A 17273-nucleotide genomic window follows, 5' to 3' on the forward strand; every position below is an offset into this window, starting at 1 on the left:
CACTCTGTGGGACCCTCTGTAAATATTGACACAGTCCCAGCAAATCCTGAAAATACTGACAGTCCCTGGGACCCTCTGCAAAGACTGACGCATTTCCCGGGGCCCCCTTTAAATACTGAAAAATTCCCGCGACCGACAGGGGTTCAGGGACTGTGTCAGTATTTACAGGGGCTCTTGGTGAGAGTGTCAGTATTTACAGGGTGTTCCAGGGAATTTGTAATTATCTACAGGTGCTCCCGGGAGTGTGTCAGTAGTTGCAGGCGGTCCCATAGAGGGTCAGTCTTTACAGGGCGTCTCAGGGATTGTGTCAGGATTGACATGGAGACTTGGGGAGAGCGTCAGTAGTTACAGGGGGGCCCGTGGACTTTGTTTTTTCAGCGGGTGTTAGGGAGAGCTACAGTATTTCAAGGTGGTCCCAGGGAGTGTGCCAGTGTTTACAGGGATTCCAGGGGAGTGTGTCAGTATGCACCTAGCCCCTATAAATTCTGACACGCTCCGCAGGACTCCCTGTAAATACTGACATAGTACCTGAAAATCCCTGAAAATGCCACCACACTCCCAGGGACCCTCTGTAAACGCTGACACATTTCCCAGGGCCAGCTTTATATACTGAAAAATTCCCTCGGCCTCCTCTGTATACTGACACACATACCCGGACCCTCGTACGTATAGACACACTCTACGCAACTAACCACAAATACTGGGATATCCCGTAAATACCGACACACACCTCACGACACACTGTAACTACTGTCACATTCCCTGGAATCCGCTGCAAATACTGAGAAACTCCCTGGGGCTGCATGTAAATACGGACACATTTCCCAGGGACCCCTCGAAACACGAACACATTCCCCGGGACTTCACCGAAACACTGACACATTCCACGGAACGCCCGTAAACACTGATAAACTCCCAGAACCCCCTGGAAATAATTACACATTCCCCATTCCCCCTGTAAATACCGATACACACCCCGGAACTCCCGTCAACACTGACACACTCCACCCTCTATAACGACCGATACTCTCCCTGGGACACCCTGCAAATGCTGATGCAATCACCGGGACCCCTGTAAATTCTGTCACACTCCTCGGGAAGCCCTCTAAATACTGACACATTCCCGAGACACCCTTTAAATACTGGCAACGTCCCAGAGAACCCCTGAAAATACTGCCACACTCCCCAGGACCCTTTGTAAATACTGATATATTCCCGGAGACCAGCTGCAAATATTGACACCTTCCCTGTCCCCGCTATAAGTACTGAGAAACTCCCTGGGACTCCCTGTACAAAATGACACATTTCCCAGGGTCCCCTCTAAACACTGACACATTCCCCACGAGCTCCTCGAAATACTGACACACAGCCCCAGATCCCTGTACAGACAAACTCCCTGCGACCCACTGTAAATCTTGACATACTCCCTGAGACCCCCTGGAAATACCGACACACCACCCCTCCCCGGACCCCCTGGAAATACCAAAACACTGTAGGGATTCTCCGATTCTATTCTATGATGCCCTTGTCCTGTGAATGAATAAATAAAGAAACCTGGCGAAGCCGCCAAACAGCATAGCCAGCAAGTGATAGACACAGCAAAGTGATCCCACCATCACTGGATCAAATCTGAGCTCTGCAGTCCTGCCACACCTCGTCATTTACTGTGGTGCACAATTAAACAACTGATTGGACGTGAAGACTCCACACATATCCCCATCCTCAATGATAGAAGAGCCCAACACATCAGTGCAAAAGATAAGGCTGAAGTATTCATAGCAATCTTCAGCCAGAAGGGCCAAGTGGATGATTCATCTCGGGCTCCGCCAGCATCACAGATACCGGTCTTCAGTAAATTCAATTCACCCCACGTGATGTCAGGAAACACTTGGAGACACTGGATACTGCAAAGGTCACAGGCCCTGACAATATTCTGGCAATAATACTGAAGACTTGTGCTCCAGAACGTGCCGCTCCCCGTGCCAAGCTGTTGCAGTGCAGTTTCAACACTGGTATCTACCCGACAATGCGGAAAATTGCCCAAGTATGTGCTGTATTGCAAACATAGGACAAATCCAACCTGGCCATATACTGCCCCATCAGGCTGTACTCAATCATCAGGAAAGTGATAGAAGGTGTCAGTAACATTGTTATCAGGCAGCACATGCTCAGCGACGGCCAGTTTGTGTTACGTCAGGGCAGCTCAGCTCCTGACCTCATTCCAGCCTTGGTTCAAACATGGACAATACAGCTGCATTCCAGAGGGGAAGTGAGAGCTCCAGCCTTTTACAACAAGACTACATTTGACCAAGTGTGGCATCAAGAAGCCCGAGCAAAACTGGACTCAATGGGTATAAGGGGACAAATTCTCCACTTGCTGGAGTCATACCTGGCACGCAGGAAAATGAATGATCTTATTGGAGGTCAGATACCTTAGCTCCAGAGGATCCTTGCAGGAGTTTCTCGTGGCAGTGTCCGAGATATCACCATCTTCAGCTGCTTCATCAATGAACTTGCGTTCATCATAAGGCCAGAAGTTGGGATGTTCCTGATGATTGCACAATGTTCAGCATCATTCATGATTCCTCAGATCCTAAAGCAGTCCTTGTCCAAATGCAACTAGATCTGGGCAATACCCAGGCTTGGTCAGACAAGTGGAAGTTACATTCACACCACAGAAATACCAGGCAATAACCGTCACCAACAAGAGACAACCCCCTCCTTGACAAACAATTTGTTACATTCACTGCATCCCACACTGTCACCATCGTGGGGGTGAGCTTTGAACAAAAACTGAACCAGACTCACCACATAAACACAGTGACTAAAGAGCAGGTCAGAGGTGAGGAATGCTGCGGCGACTAACCGACCTCCTGATTCCCCAAAACGTGTCCACTGTCGACAAGGCATAAGTCAGGACTGTGATGGAACGCTCCCCATTTACCAGGATGGCTGCATCTGTAACAACATGCAAGAAGCTTGACTCCATCCAGGACAAAGCAGCCCAGTTCATTGACACGATATCGACAATCATCCACTCCCTCCACCACCAATGATGAGCGGCCTCAGCAGCACTGTGTACGATCTACAAGATGCACGGCAGAAATTCGCCAAAGCTCCTCATGCAGTACCTTCCAAACCCATGACAGCTTCCATCTCGAAGGACAAGGGCATAAAGTACACGGGAACACCTCCTTCAATCCCACTCCAAGCCACTCGTGATTCTGATTTAGAAATATATCCGGAATCCTTCACTGCGACTGTTCAAAAGATGGGAATTCCCTCCCTCATGGCACTGTGGGGGCAACCCACAGCAGGCGAACTGCAGCGGTTCGAGAAGGCAGCTCACCACCAACATCTCCAGGGCAATTAGGGATGGGCAATAAATGCTGGACCAGTCAGTGACACACACATCCAACAAATAATTGAAGAAACAAACTCTTATTAATCACAGTGATTTTTCACAGTCTCACAGCCAGCCATGCCTCATATACACACATCTTAGAGACAATGTGGTGACCGTAACCAGACCCACAGTGAGCCTGGGCTCATCCACACTCCTCCCAGTCACATTTCTGATTTGAAAAATACACCTTTTTCACAAGAAATCTCTTTGTATATGTACAATGTCACAACTGCAGTTGCGTTCTGTCCAGCTGCATATCAAATAAACAAATAAAGCATTGGACTTTGGCTCCACCCAATGAACCAAAGACCTCTCTTAGACATACAACAAAAATATTTACATACATGTGAGACACGGGGAGGGTCCGATAACTGAATGGACCCTCATTTACCTTCAGCAGGAAAACCTCAGACAGTGGTCCTTCCCGACTCTGCCTCGGCAGCAGCAGCCCCATCGTCCCAGTTATGCCCCAAGCTTTTAGTGCATCCCAGTTATGCCTCGTGGACACGCCAGCTGGTTACTGACAGGGAGCCTGGCAGCATCTACACGCTTCCGCGTCATGATGCGGTGACTGTAAATGGTCTCACAGTGGCCCTGGCCTCATTCGCACAACTCACAGGAAGTCCTACTTGACTGTAAACGGTCTGACAATTGCCCTCACCTCACTGACACACCTCCAGTAATTATACAGGGACACAAAACAGTCTCACACCGAGCATGGCCTTATTTACACTCCTCCCAGAAACTAAACAGTGATTGTAAACAGTATCACAGTGGGCCTGGCCTCATCTCCATGCTTCCGACTTACTATACGGTGACTGTGAACAGCCTCACAGCAAGTCTGTCCTCATCCGTGCACCTCCCAATAACTATACGCTGAAGGTAAACATTGAGCCTGGCCTCATCCACACACTCCCTGTAGCTATACGGTAACTGTAAAAAGTCTCACACTGAGCCGAGAGAGAGTAGGAACTGCTAATGCTGGAGTCTGCGATAACTAGGTGTGGGCTGGATGGACACAGCACGACAGGCAGCATCAGAGCAGCAGGAAAGCTGATGTTTCGGGTTTCACCCACAGCCACTTCCAGGGCAGTGTACTGTGGCACAGGCCAACAAGGTGCACATAAACAATCTGACAGGTCGTGCCCTTCTCACCACCCGCCAATCTATGTTTTGTTGTTTGTTGGAAAGTTCTGATGATGAGACATTGTACCAAATGACTTTGTCAGTCTGCTCTGGGAACCACACGACAGGATCCAGCCTCTCCTTTTCCCACGGGATCTCGAGCATGCTGCGTGCTGACCACTACCTGATGGACTGGCGGTCAGACGTTTGTTTCTTTGCAAATTTCACAACAAAGGACATATGTTATAGAACGGTCCAAATACTTGGAGCTTTCCGTGGCAGAGAGGCCAGTCCCTTCGTTCGCAACACTGGGATCAGGTCGTACCTCAGTACCTAGTGACACTTGGTCTTTGCGTACTGAGAGTCTACACACAGCTTAATGCACAACAAGGTGGACATCAGGATGAGGGTGACATTGGGTACGTTCTTCCCCCACTTAGCCAGAGCTTAGTACATGGAGTTGTTGCAGACACGGTCTATCTTAGGCTTCCAGTAGGAATGGAAGATGGCTCGGATGAGGGAAACAGTGCAGTGTGGGTGATGGGCCAGAACTGTGCATTGCACAACAACAGAGAGAGTGCCTCACACCTGATGACCAGGATTTTACCCACAATGTGCACCTCCCAAGGCTTTCTGCACGCCCCAGGCTCTCTGAACTGTGTGCCCAGCACTTTTGGGTAATCTGCCCTGACGGTGAAGGGAATGAAGGATCATTCAGGCCAGATCCCAAAGGACATGGCCTCACTCTTGTCTCGATTTACCGTGGCTCCCGAGGCCAGTTTGAAAGGGTCACAGATGCTCATGAACCTGCGCACTGACACTGGGGCTGAGCAGAGATTGGTGACATCGTTATCGTACAGGGACGCTTTGACCTGCAGGCCCGCTCTACCTGGAATAATCACACTTCTCAGGCTCACATCCTTACTGATGGACTCAGCAAAGGGCTCGATAGAGCACACAAAAAGGCACGAGGGAGTGGGCAGCCCTGCCAGACCCTGGATCTGATGGGTAAGCTGTGTGATTCCCATACGCAGATTGAGACTGCGCTAATGGTGTCGGTGTAGATCTGTCGGGCCCAATTGCAGATTCTCTCCCCAAAGCCTATTTTATAAAGCACATCCCACATGTTGGTCTGCAATATCCTGCCAAAGGCCTTCTCTTGGTCCAGGCTGATGAGGCAGGTATCCACCCCTCTGTTCTGCCTGCCGGTGATCGTATCCCTCGGAGCACGAGGCTCTCAGAGATCGTCCTGTTCGCTGCAGCACAGGTTTGGTCAGGGTCAGTCACCAATCGCAGAGCAGACCTGACCCAGTTACAAATGACTGAGACAGGATTTTGTAGGCTACATTCGCCAATTATATTGGTCGCTGCTTTCTAACTTCCTCCCTCAATCCCTTCCACTTGCAGGTCAGGGTGATGACACCATTCCTCACGGATTCGCTCACAGTACCTGACAGAAGCATACTGTCGTACAGCTCCAGCAGGCCCTGGCCAATCAACTCCCAAAGAGCTGAATACAACTCGGCTGGAAAGGCATCACTTCCCAGAGTTTTATTCTTTTCTAACGACTCGAAGGCCTTCTCCAGCTCATCCAGAGATAATGGTCGGTCCAGGCTCTCCTGCTTGGTGTTGTCGAAGACCCCCAGGATCAAGGACAGGAATGTCTGGGTGTCATTGCGCTGGCTATGGTCAGAGTGTCATACGGACTGGCTTAAAAGGATTTGCTGAGCTTCAGGATGTCAGATTGAGACAAACTTATCGAGCGATGTTCATCCTTCAGGCTGCGGAGCACAGAGCTCTCCTTTAGCATCTTCAAGAAGGAATGTGAACACATCTCATGAGGTCACATGCAGCTTTAAAGGACACTGATTAGGCCTCCATTGGAATACTGTATCTAATTCCAGTCTCCCTGCTGTAGGAAGGATGTTGTGAAACCGGAAAGGGTTCAGAAAAGATTTACAAGGATGGTGACTGGGTTGGAGGGTTAAAGCTAAAGGACGAGGCTGAATAGACTGGGGCTATTTTCCCTGGAGCATCAAAGGCTGAGGGATGACCTGATAGAGATTAGTAACAGCATGAGAGGCATGGATAGGGTTTATAGACATTGTCTGTTCCCTGGGGTGGGAGAGTCCATAAGTGGAGGGCATAGGTTTAAAGTGAGTGGGGCAAGATCTAAAAGGGATTTAAGGTACATTATTTTCAGGTATAGGGTGGTGTATGTATGAAATGAGCTGCTAGAGAGAGGACTGGAAGCTGGTACAATTTCAACATTTAAAAGCCATCTGGATGGGAAAATGAATCGGAAGAGTTCAGAGGGATATGGGCCAAATGCTGGCAAATGGGACAACATTTATTTAGGATATCGAGTCAGCATGAACAAGTTGGACCAAACGGTCTGTTTCAGTGCTGTCTGTCTCTGACTGTTATTCTCTCTTGCTCCACAGTGCAGACCCTGAACCGCAAGATTATCTTGGAGGCCTCCAAGGGAGAGAGTGGGGCTTGGTGCCTCGACACCTCCTGGGGCTCCTCGGCGACATTGACCCGATTGTCTGTACTCAGAGTAGGTGTTGCACGGGTTTCTGGAGTTTGAACAGTTTTGCCCAACTCTCTCTCACCTTCTGAACACTTTTCAGGACAAAGAGCTTCTTGGTGTTCCCTTTGACTGCCTCCCACCAAGTGCAAAAAGGGTCTTCATCGTTCTCCAACCTGTGTGCTCTCTTTTGAGCTTCTTAATGATTTTTCTGGGGTCAACAGTTTCACATTCAGCTTCCATGTTCCCTTGCCAGCCCGCTGATCATCCTGTAGGTGACAGTCAGCCAGCAGGAGGCAGTAGTCAGAGAAGAACACCGGCTTGACTTCAATGGATATGATCGAGGACGTGTGGGCGCAAACAGGAAATCTATCCAATGGGTGTATAGACCCGTCTGGCTATGACCAGGCGTTTCTACTCTATGCTCAGTCTGCAGGGGTGCTGAAGATGTTATGCAGCTTGGCAACTTTAACCGTTTCCATCAGAAATCTGGACGTCGAGTCCAGTTCACTGTCATACCCTCCATATTGTTCATTCGTGCCGATGATGCAGCTGAAGTCTCTGGCCAGAATGACTGGCCTGGACATGACCAGCAGCAGTGGAAGCAGGACGGCCAACACCTCACTCTTTCCCAGTGGGGTCTCCATGTTAATTTCTCCGGGAAGCGTTTCTCTATGAGCCTGGCCTGATCTACACATCTCCCAGGAACTATATGGTAACTGTAAACAGTCTTAAATTGAGCCCGATTGATTCACCCTCCTATCAGTAACTTGCCAATGATTATTGCCTGTTTCACAATCAGTCTAGTCTGATCTTCTCTTCCTCTGAGTGAATCCTTTCTGTCCTCTTCCATTCAGCCCGTGCCTTTGCGACTACAGCCAGATTCCCCTTCAGGCTGCCTTTCATTCTCCTCACTGTCTCGGTGCTGCCACATACATCACCTGTCTCTCCATTTCCCTCTGTTATCGTTCTTGTGAAACCCATCCCCCTCCCTGACCCACCTTCCAGCTGCAATGTTGGAAGATCACCACATTGGGCATTGCCATTAGTGCTCCAGCTCATTCATATTTCTTCACAAAACAGAAATACAACTCATCAACAAGAGTAAGTGGCAGGCAAATGAGATACATCAAACATCTAAAAGCAGTTTGTTGTTCAAAAGTGGAACTAACTTTAATTAGTATGCGTACAATAGAATCAGGAAGAATAATACATATATAGCATGCAACTCATTTCACTGAACACATTTGTCCAATAAATGATATCTCTGCAGTTCAACCAATTCCAACAGCATAACATTAGAGACAGAACATTTGGAAATGATACAGAAATTTCAGATACTAATGATTTAAAGAGGAGTACAGATTAAGATCGGGGAAACTGAACATGGTGTACACACTAAAATCAATTTCGCAATTGGAATGCCTCATTCAGGCAATTACATCTCTCTCCCTCAGTCTCAAATGGTCTTCTTCCCATTTGATTTTCTTCCACTCTCTGGGCCACCCCCAATAAGCAGTTCCCTTCCCTCCCCAGTTTAGCCTCATGCCTTCCTTTCCACTGGTATGGAATGGTATCTTTCTAGTACGTTTGATTTTCTATGAACACACCGCACTGGTTTGTGACCAGGTCGGCCAGTTGAACCTCACAGAATATGAGTTGCCTGATTGTTTCATATTAACAGCCCAAATCAGGGAGCCCTGGCTGACAGATAAGAAGTGTGAGGGTCAGAGATGCTGACACCCTGGCAACTATCTCTGAATGAGGCAGTGCTAAAGTTGAAGACAGTTCATTTGTAAATAAAAGTTGAATTGGAGATCGACACTGGCCTCAGTGTATTTAAAATACATCTCCAGCACTGGGTTTGAATATTATAGTTCTCCTTTTCTTATCAAATATCTCTGTGTGCAGTGATCAGCAGGGTTATAACATGGAGATGTGGGAACAGGATTGTTTAGATTCCCTACAGTGTGGAAACAGGCCCTTTGGCCCAACAAGTGCACACCAAACCTTGGAGCATCCCACCCAGACCCACGCCCCTGAACACTATGGGCAATTTAGCATGGCCAATCCACCTAGCGTGCACATCTTTGGACTGTGGGAGGAGACCGGAGCACCTGGAGGAAACCCACGCAGACACAGGGACAAGGTGCAAATTGCACACAGACTGAGGCTGGAATTGAACCTGGGTCCCCAGTGCTGTGAGGCTGCAGTGCTAACCGCTGAGCCACCGTGCCGCCCCATATCGTGTTGCTTTTGCACAAACTTTGATGAAGAGGAAAATGCCACTGATAATGGGAACTGCAGATGCTGGAGAATCCAAGATAACAAAGTGTGGAGCTGGATGAACACAGCAGGCCAAGCAGCATCTCAGGAGCACAAAAGCTGACATTTCGGGCCTAGACCCTTCATCAGAGACGGGGATGGGAGAGGGAACTGGAATAAATAGGGAAGGTGGGGGATGCGGACCGAAGATGGAGAGAAAACAAGATAGGTAGAGAGGAGAGTACAGGTGAGGAGGTAGGGAGGGGATAGGTCAGTCCAGGGAAGACGGACAGGTCAAGGAGGCAGGATGAGGTGGTAGGTAGGAAATGGAGGTGTGACTTGAGGTGGGAGGAAGGGATGGGTGAGAGGAACAACATGTTAGGGAGGCGGAGACAGGCTGGGCTGGTTTTGGGATGCAGTCGGGGGAAGGGAACAGCTGGGCTGGTTTTGTGATGTAGTAGGGGGAGGGGAAGAACTGGGCTGGTTTTGGGATGCAGTTGGGGAAGGGGAGATTTTGAAGCTGGTGAAGTCCACATTGATACCATTGGGTTGCAGGGTTCCCAAGCGGATTATGAGTTGCTGTACTTGCAACCTTCGGGTGGCATTATTGTGGCACTGCAGGAGTCCCATGATGGACATGTCGTCTAAGGAATGGGAGGGGGAGTTAAAATGGTTCGCGACTGGGAAGTGCAGTTGTTTGTTGCAAACCGAGTGGAGGTGTTCTGCAAAGCGGTCCCCAAGCCTCTGCTTGGTTTCCTCAATGTAGAGCGGGTCAGGAGTGAGGGGGCAGGTCACTGTGAGGGGGTCAGGACTGCAGGGGCAAGTCACTGTGAGCGGGTAAGGACGGAGAGGTCAAGTCCTTGTGATTGGGACAGGGCTGAAGGGGCGAGTCACTGTGAGGGGGTCAGGACTGCAGGGGCAAGTCGCAATGTGTGGGTCAGGACTGCAGGGGTAATTCGCTGTGAGTGGGTCAGGTCTGCAGAGAGAAGTCACTGTGAGCAGGTCAGGACTGCAGGGTCTAGTCATTGTGAGCGGGTCAGGAGTGAGGGGGAAAGTCACTGTGAGCAGGTCAGGACTGCAGGGTCTAGTCATTGTGAGCGGGTCAGGAGTGAGGGGGAAAGTCGCTGTGAGCGGGTTAGGACTGCAGGGGCTAGTCACTGTGAGCGGGTCTGGACTGGAGGGGCAAGTCGCTGTGAGCGGGTCAGGATGGAGGGGGCAATTCGCTGTGAGCATTTCACTCAGTCACTGCATCCCATTTCCCTCAGTCACTGCATCCCATTTCCCTCAGTCACTGCATCCCATTTCCCTCAGTCACTGCATCCTATTTCCCTCAGTCACTGCATCCCATTTCCCTCAGTCACTGCATCCCATTTCACTCAGTCACTGCATCCCATTTCACTCAGTCACTGCATCCCATTTCACTCAGTCACTGCATCCCATTTCACTCAGTCACTGCATCCATGCTGCATGGTCCATGCTATGTATAAATGTGGCATAAAATCCTTACTTGTATGTTCATTTCCTCTTGTAATAACATGTGGCATCATTAGCATCCTTAATCACTTGCATTTAATCGGAAAGCCTGGTACAAACACCAGATAACATGACAGTCCGAACAGAACGCTTTTTCCAATGCTTTCAACATATAGTCATGTGTGTCTCAGTGAATAAAAATCCTCCTCATTTTACCGCAATTAAATCTCATAATAAAGGGAGTATGTCTGAAAGTCGTCTCATCCGAAGGAAAACAGACTTGCTCCAGGAAAGCTGCTAAAATATATCAAAAAAAATATATGAAATGATTCTAGAAATTTCTGCAACACAAAGATCAAAGGAAACAATAGTTTGATGAACACACTGTTAAGTGTTGCACTTACACATCACATTTTGGAAAACTAACCACACTGATTTTCTACTTTATAAAAAAAATTGTTCCAAGTCTTCATTATGCAGCAGAGAACTGAAAAGGTGTAGACTTTTAACCTGCATAGAAAGTATGTGCGGAAGTTAAAACAAACAAAAAAAAGCCACTTCTGTCCTAAAAAGACAATATTATATTACAAAAAGGCAGGGAAGTTGGAGAATGCAGCATCATGCTTCCTGCAGAGATCAAGTTTTGTCTGTGTCGTAAAAAACAAAAGAACTGTGGGCACTGTAAATCAGCAACAAAAGCAGAAGTTGCTGGAAAAGCTCAGCAGGTCTGGCAGCATCAGTGAAGAGTGAGATCTGTGGAAGGGTTACAGGACGCGAAACATTAACTCTGACATTGTCTACGTCATAGTGAGTTATGTCTATTGCTTCAGCAAAATCCAACCAACTCTGAATGAAAATCAATGCTGAAGAAATATCCAAAACATCCGCTGTCCCCGTTGTGGCTTCCTCTACATTGGGGAAACGATGCAGAGGCTTGGGGACTGCTTTTCAGAACACCTACGCTCAGTTTGCAATAAACAACTGCACTTCCCAGTCACTAACCATTTCAACTCCCCCTCCCATTCCCGAGAGGACATGTCCAACCTGGGCCTCCTGCAGTGCCAGAATGACGCCACCCGAAGGTTGCAGGAACAGCAACTCATATTCTGCTTGGGAACCCTGCAGCCCAATGGTATCAATGTGGATTTCACAAGCTTCCAAATCTCCTGTCCTGCCACTGCATCCCAAAACCAGCCCAGCTCGTCCCCGCCTCCCTAACCTATTCTTCCTCTCACCCATCCCCCCTCCCACCTCATACCGCACCCCTATTTCCCCTCATCCCGCTCCCTTGACCTGTCCGGCCTCCCCAGACTGACCGATCCCCTCCCTGCCTCCGTACCCATACTCTCCTCTCCACCTATCTTCTCCTCCATCCATCTTCCATCCGCCTCCCCCTCTCTCCCTATTTATTTCAGAACCCGCACCCCCTCCCATTTTCTGAAGAAGGTTCTCGGCCCGAAACGTCAGCTTTTGTGCTCCTAAGATGCTGCTTGGCCTGCTGTCTTCATCCAGCTCCACACGTTGTTATCTCGCATTCTCCAGCATCTGCAGTTCCCATTATCTCTCCAAAACAAAGACTGCTGTCTTTCAAAACCCAAACTCAGATTTTGCAGATAGTCCTTACCCTGAAAAAATACCAAATATGTATAAAGAGGAAAACTGGAGGTGAAACCATTCAAAAAATTTTCATTGGCACAACAAATGTTGCAACTGTAAAAGCAGGTTAAGCACCTGTATATAAGGAAACTGTACTCAAACTTTAAACAGACACTTACAGCCAACAAGTGTGAGAAATATCCATTTCTTGCTGGATTACCAATTTTGCTGTTGGGAAAATAGGCCTAGGCTTAGCAATGTACATTCAAACAAGATAGCACCCTCTCAGAACTCAACACTCACAGTCGTAGAGTTCTGTTTTCACAGGTTGCAGGAAAATAGCATCAAGCACAATACACCAAGTCTTCTTTGGTACCTTTTCCTTCCATAAAACTGCTTTTAGTAGATGTGCACAGAATTCATTTTATACACGTTGAACAGTTGCTAAGTTCAAGACGCCAGTTCCAGCACTTTGACTTGCATCTGCTTCATCATCAAAACAGAACAAAATAAAGACCCACTCCTTGTAAGTCACGTTTTCCATTTTTAGTGACAAGGTGAAGTGCGAGAACTGCTCACTTGATGTTAAAATCTCCTAAATATGTACCTGTATATTTCAATTCTGTGAACTATGTGCAATGAGTTCGAGAGAAGGATTAATTTTGTGGCGCTGGGAGAGAGCTGGGACAGTTAAAATAGGTTGAATGGCCTCCTCCCATGCTAAAAATGTCCATAACTGTTCTTGGCCCTGCTAAATTGAAGTGGCCATCCTTTCATTGTGACTGTGAGACGCAGCATGTTACGATAGATGGCATAATGAAGAAATCCTTTGTTATTAATGAACTTTTCAGCACTCGGCATTCTTCCGAAGTCAAATGTTCGATATGTACCTGTTGCACTGACTTGGTTCCAAACAGTTATAATGTGGATGTGCTGGTGTTGGACTAGGATAGACAAAGTCAGAGCTCACATGACATCAGGTTGTAATCTGACAGGTTTATTTGAAATCACACAAGCTTTGGGAGTGCAGTCCCTTCATCAGGTGCGGTCAGGGAGGAAAACACACAGACACACAATTGATAAGCAGACAGATCAAAACATCCTACAACTGGTGTGAGTGGAGTGTCACATAGTAACTCTTCATCCAGGATGTTTGTTTGTTTGCAGATATTTTATTGAAGAAACACACAACTTGTAGTTACAGTCAGTGTGGTATCTTATAAATTCTTGCTTTTGAAATAAAGGTTAAAACTCTAAGACAGATTCTGAACACAAGCCTCTAAACTACAAGTCAGAGTCTGACCTGAGATGTCACCTTTTGTACATTCCTGTTGCGCTGCCTGATTATCATGACAACACAGCACTGACATTGACTTTATAAACGCTTTACTTGCCTCTAACACTCTTGGTCACCTGTATAGAGTTATTATCTGACACTCCACTCACGCCAATTCTATGATCTTTTGATCTCTCTGCTGATAAGCTGTGTCTCTCTGTGGTCACCTCACGAACTGCACCTGATGAAGGGGCTGCACTCCAAAAGCTTGTGTGATTTCAAATGAACCTGTTGGACGACAAGCTGGTGTCATGTGACTTCTGACTTCAAACACTTATAGAATGTGTTTTCAATCCTATCGTGACTTGACAATAAGTCAACTTCTTAAAATTTATAAAATGAGAATGTCAAGTGAAGTATGTCTAACCTTGAGCGCTTAAAAAAGGAAATATTACAACCATCGTCTAGTCAGACAGTGAAGACAGAAGGAATGATTTCATCGACTGTGTCTGACACCACACAATTAATTCCCCTGATGGAAGAAAGGTTGGCTGCGTTCTGTTTCTTCAGGAACATCCAGCTAGTACCACCTTACTACTGCTTGTTTTATTCATCTGGTGTTCCATCTAATTCCTTGCAGTCTTGGTCAAACCTTCATCTAATTTATTTAAATTTTCAATAAAATAAATTTAACTTTATATTCCACAATTTTAACATCTCCTTTTAAGGTTTGAACGGTTCACTTCGTACACTGCACATGTTGTGTCAATAATTGGAGAACATGGTGGAAAAATCAAGATATATTGACACGTAAACAAATGGCTAACTTCTGTTTCCTTGTCAGTGATGCCTTTTGAACAGAACATAAAGTTGCGCAACTATGTAGAGATAACAATTTAAAACTGGGAAGACCACTTTGTGGTCCCCACACCAATCTCTATTCACGACCTACTGATTGCATTACTCCGCCTTGGCAACAATGTAATATTACACTTGTTTCAGCACAACCTTGGCATCTTGTTTATCCCACGATGAACGTCCGACCACACATTCATGCAATCCCTAAAGCTGTCTCTTTACATCTTTTCAATCCTGCCTACCTGTCTTTTCTCTCGGCTCATTAGCAGTGAAACCTTCACCTGGAACTACTTCACTTCTGGACCTGACTATTCCAATGCATTCCCTGATGGAGACCCACATTTGTCCATTGAACACGTGAGGTCGTCGAAAACTCCACTGCCTGAGTCTCAACTTGAACCAATTCCTATTCTCTGTACTTTCTACCTGACTGATACTATTAACAGTAATTTTATTAAATTCTCATTTTTGTTTACAAATCGTTACTTGGCTATGCCTATCGCTATTTTGGTAATCTCCACCAGTCCAACCATACTTCAGGATATCTGCACTCGTCTAATTATGTCCTCTTGCCCACTCTTGATTTTAAACGGCCCACTACTAGTTGCCAAACATTGAATTGTGTCGGCTTCAAACCCAAGAAGAGACTTCCTACACCTTCAGTGAGCAAACTCACATCCAGAACCTCAACCCAAGCAACAAATCCTCTCAAAGCTCGCTAACTTCCTACACCTCTTCGCCTCTGTACATTTCCTCTTTTAAAGCACTTTTTCAAACAATCCTCTTTCATCAAGCTCTTGATCATCAGAAGTAACAACTTAATAAGGCTCAGTTGTATTCTGGGATCGTTAATACTCCAATCAGATGCCTTCAAAGTTTCCCTCCATTAAAGAGATTTTATAAGCGGTTGAAGTCATTGCCAAGCAGAGGGGGACGAATTGGGGAGTTATTTCAAAGAGCTACGATATGCCAAACGACCTCCTTCCACACTGGCCAACTCTGATTGTACAAAAACAAAAATGATTTTCAGACTTGGGAAGATCCCTCAAAAATGTCACAAGTAACTAGCTTTTGGGCAGAGTCGAGCTGCTGAGATGATAGACCAGGATTTAGGGGTACCAGGAGTGATAATATGCTGAACACAATCAAATTTTGAGGTTGTAGAATGATGTGGTCTTCGGCATTTTTGACACTTGGACCATTTTCCTTCCTTTCCACAGAACAAGTCAAATAGCGGCAGCACAACGTTGCATGGCCGCTCAAGCTTGCTCCACCATCGATGATGATTGTGGCTGGTCTTCCACATCAATTCAACTTTTGCTCATATCTTATCCTCTTTTCAAAACATCGATCTATTCACGTGTAGTATCCCTCTCGCTAACTTAATGAGAATTCATTCCAATCAATGAACTCCTAACGCTGACCCACCCCAGGTCAAAAAATTCAGCTGAGATCAGGAACTGATCTCGCCTGTATGGCTGAGCTGGCTTTTAAAAAGTTTGCCGGTGAGAGAGTCCCAGTGAGAAACATTCATTAAAAAAAAATAATTGCATGGATTGCTCTCCAATCCTAAACTCTATGCAAATTCAGTTGGTTTGTGATGCAGACTGATGCCCTGAAGAGAGGGCTCAATTGCCACACCAGTGAGCTGACCACAAAGGGTCTTCGCCTCAACCCCTCTACTTCCCTGAGGCATGGTGATCTTCAGGTTAAATCATAACCAGTTGTCTCTCTCTAAGGAGTCGCCAAATGGCGTGCTAAGACTTTACCTTGAACCCTGATAACATGGCAACAAGCAGATAACTCAGCTGATGTCACTGACTAATAGAATCCTCAACTATACTAATATTAACGATGTGATATCATCAGAAGGCATGCTCAACTAAGTTTTAATTTGCAAATTAAGTTAACAACCATTCAATCAATATTACTGAAGTACTCATACTACTGATCGTCTCGATACAACATCGTGGTTACATCTGTTCATAAGTGAAGTGTAATGTAATTGCACTTACTGTGGTTTTATCAATGTGATCCTGCAATGAGTCAATAAGCAGGTCACTCACAGGTTGCCAATCAGTGTGGACCCCCTCAGCTGTTATCACATGAGCCTCAAGATCATCCAGAACTTTTTGCAGTTCTTGAAGTTTCTCCAACGCCTTTTCCACCTGTTTCTGCCAGTTGCTCGCACGGATTTTCAGTTGTTCCCAATTTTCCTTCACTTCTATTGACTGTTTGCGGACAGCTTTGGCAATTCTCTGGGCTCTCTCTTCCAGGGCAGGTTCTGGAAATATGGAATGCAAATAATTTATCAACTATTCATGATTTTGATCGATAGATTTTCTTTCTAATCCCCTTTCCTTTAAAAGGTCTCTCTGGACTTTCTCCTGAAATTGGGATATATAGTATAAGACGAAAGATTTTGGTACAGGCACATCAATGATAAATTCTGTAATTCGCTGGCAGGTCGCGGAGCCGTTAACAGAGAATCACAGAGAACCAATACAAAGCCAAATAAAATTCTGCAGATATTTGAAATTTGTCACTACCAAGGAAACTTTAAAGAAGGAAAAGGATTAGTGACTAAATGGGTACAATTCTCAACAAAAGATTTGAAAAATCCTTTCAGGATATCTTTCATAGCTATGAGACAAACATCCAACACAAACCAACTTTCATCTTTCAGGACTGGCAAGTTAGAATGATAAACCCAAAGTCTACCCTGCATAGTTCGCTCTAGAACT

General features: G+C 46.4%; 1 protein-coding gene across 1 annotated transcript; it reads right to left on the reverse strand.

Annotated features, from left to right (window-relative positions):
- Positions 1–10878: 10878 nt before the first annotated feature.
- Positions 10879–16794, reverse strand: LOC132207871 (utrophin-like; the record flags this gene model as incomplete). Its single annotated transcript, XM_059643713.1, has 2 exons — positions 10879–11096; positions 16545–16794. Coding segments are annotated over 2 exons (319 nt in total), but the record flags the coding sequence as incomplete, so codon positions are not given.
- Between the last annotated feature and the right edge of the window lie 479 nt (positions 16795–17273).

The sequence above is a fragment of the Stegostoma tigrinum genome, unplaced genomic scaffold (assembly GCF_030684315.1).
Source record: "Stegostoma tigrinum isolate sSteTig4 unplaced genomic scaffold, sSteTig4.hap1 scaffold_191, whole genome shotgun sequence".
Classification (NCBI taxonomy): Eukaryota; Metazoa; Chordata; class Chondrichthyes; order Orectolobiformes; family Stegostomatidae; genus Stegostoma; species Stegostoma tigrinum.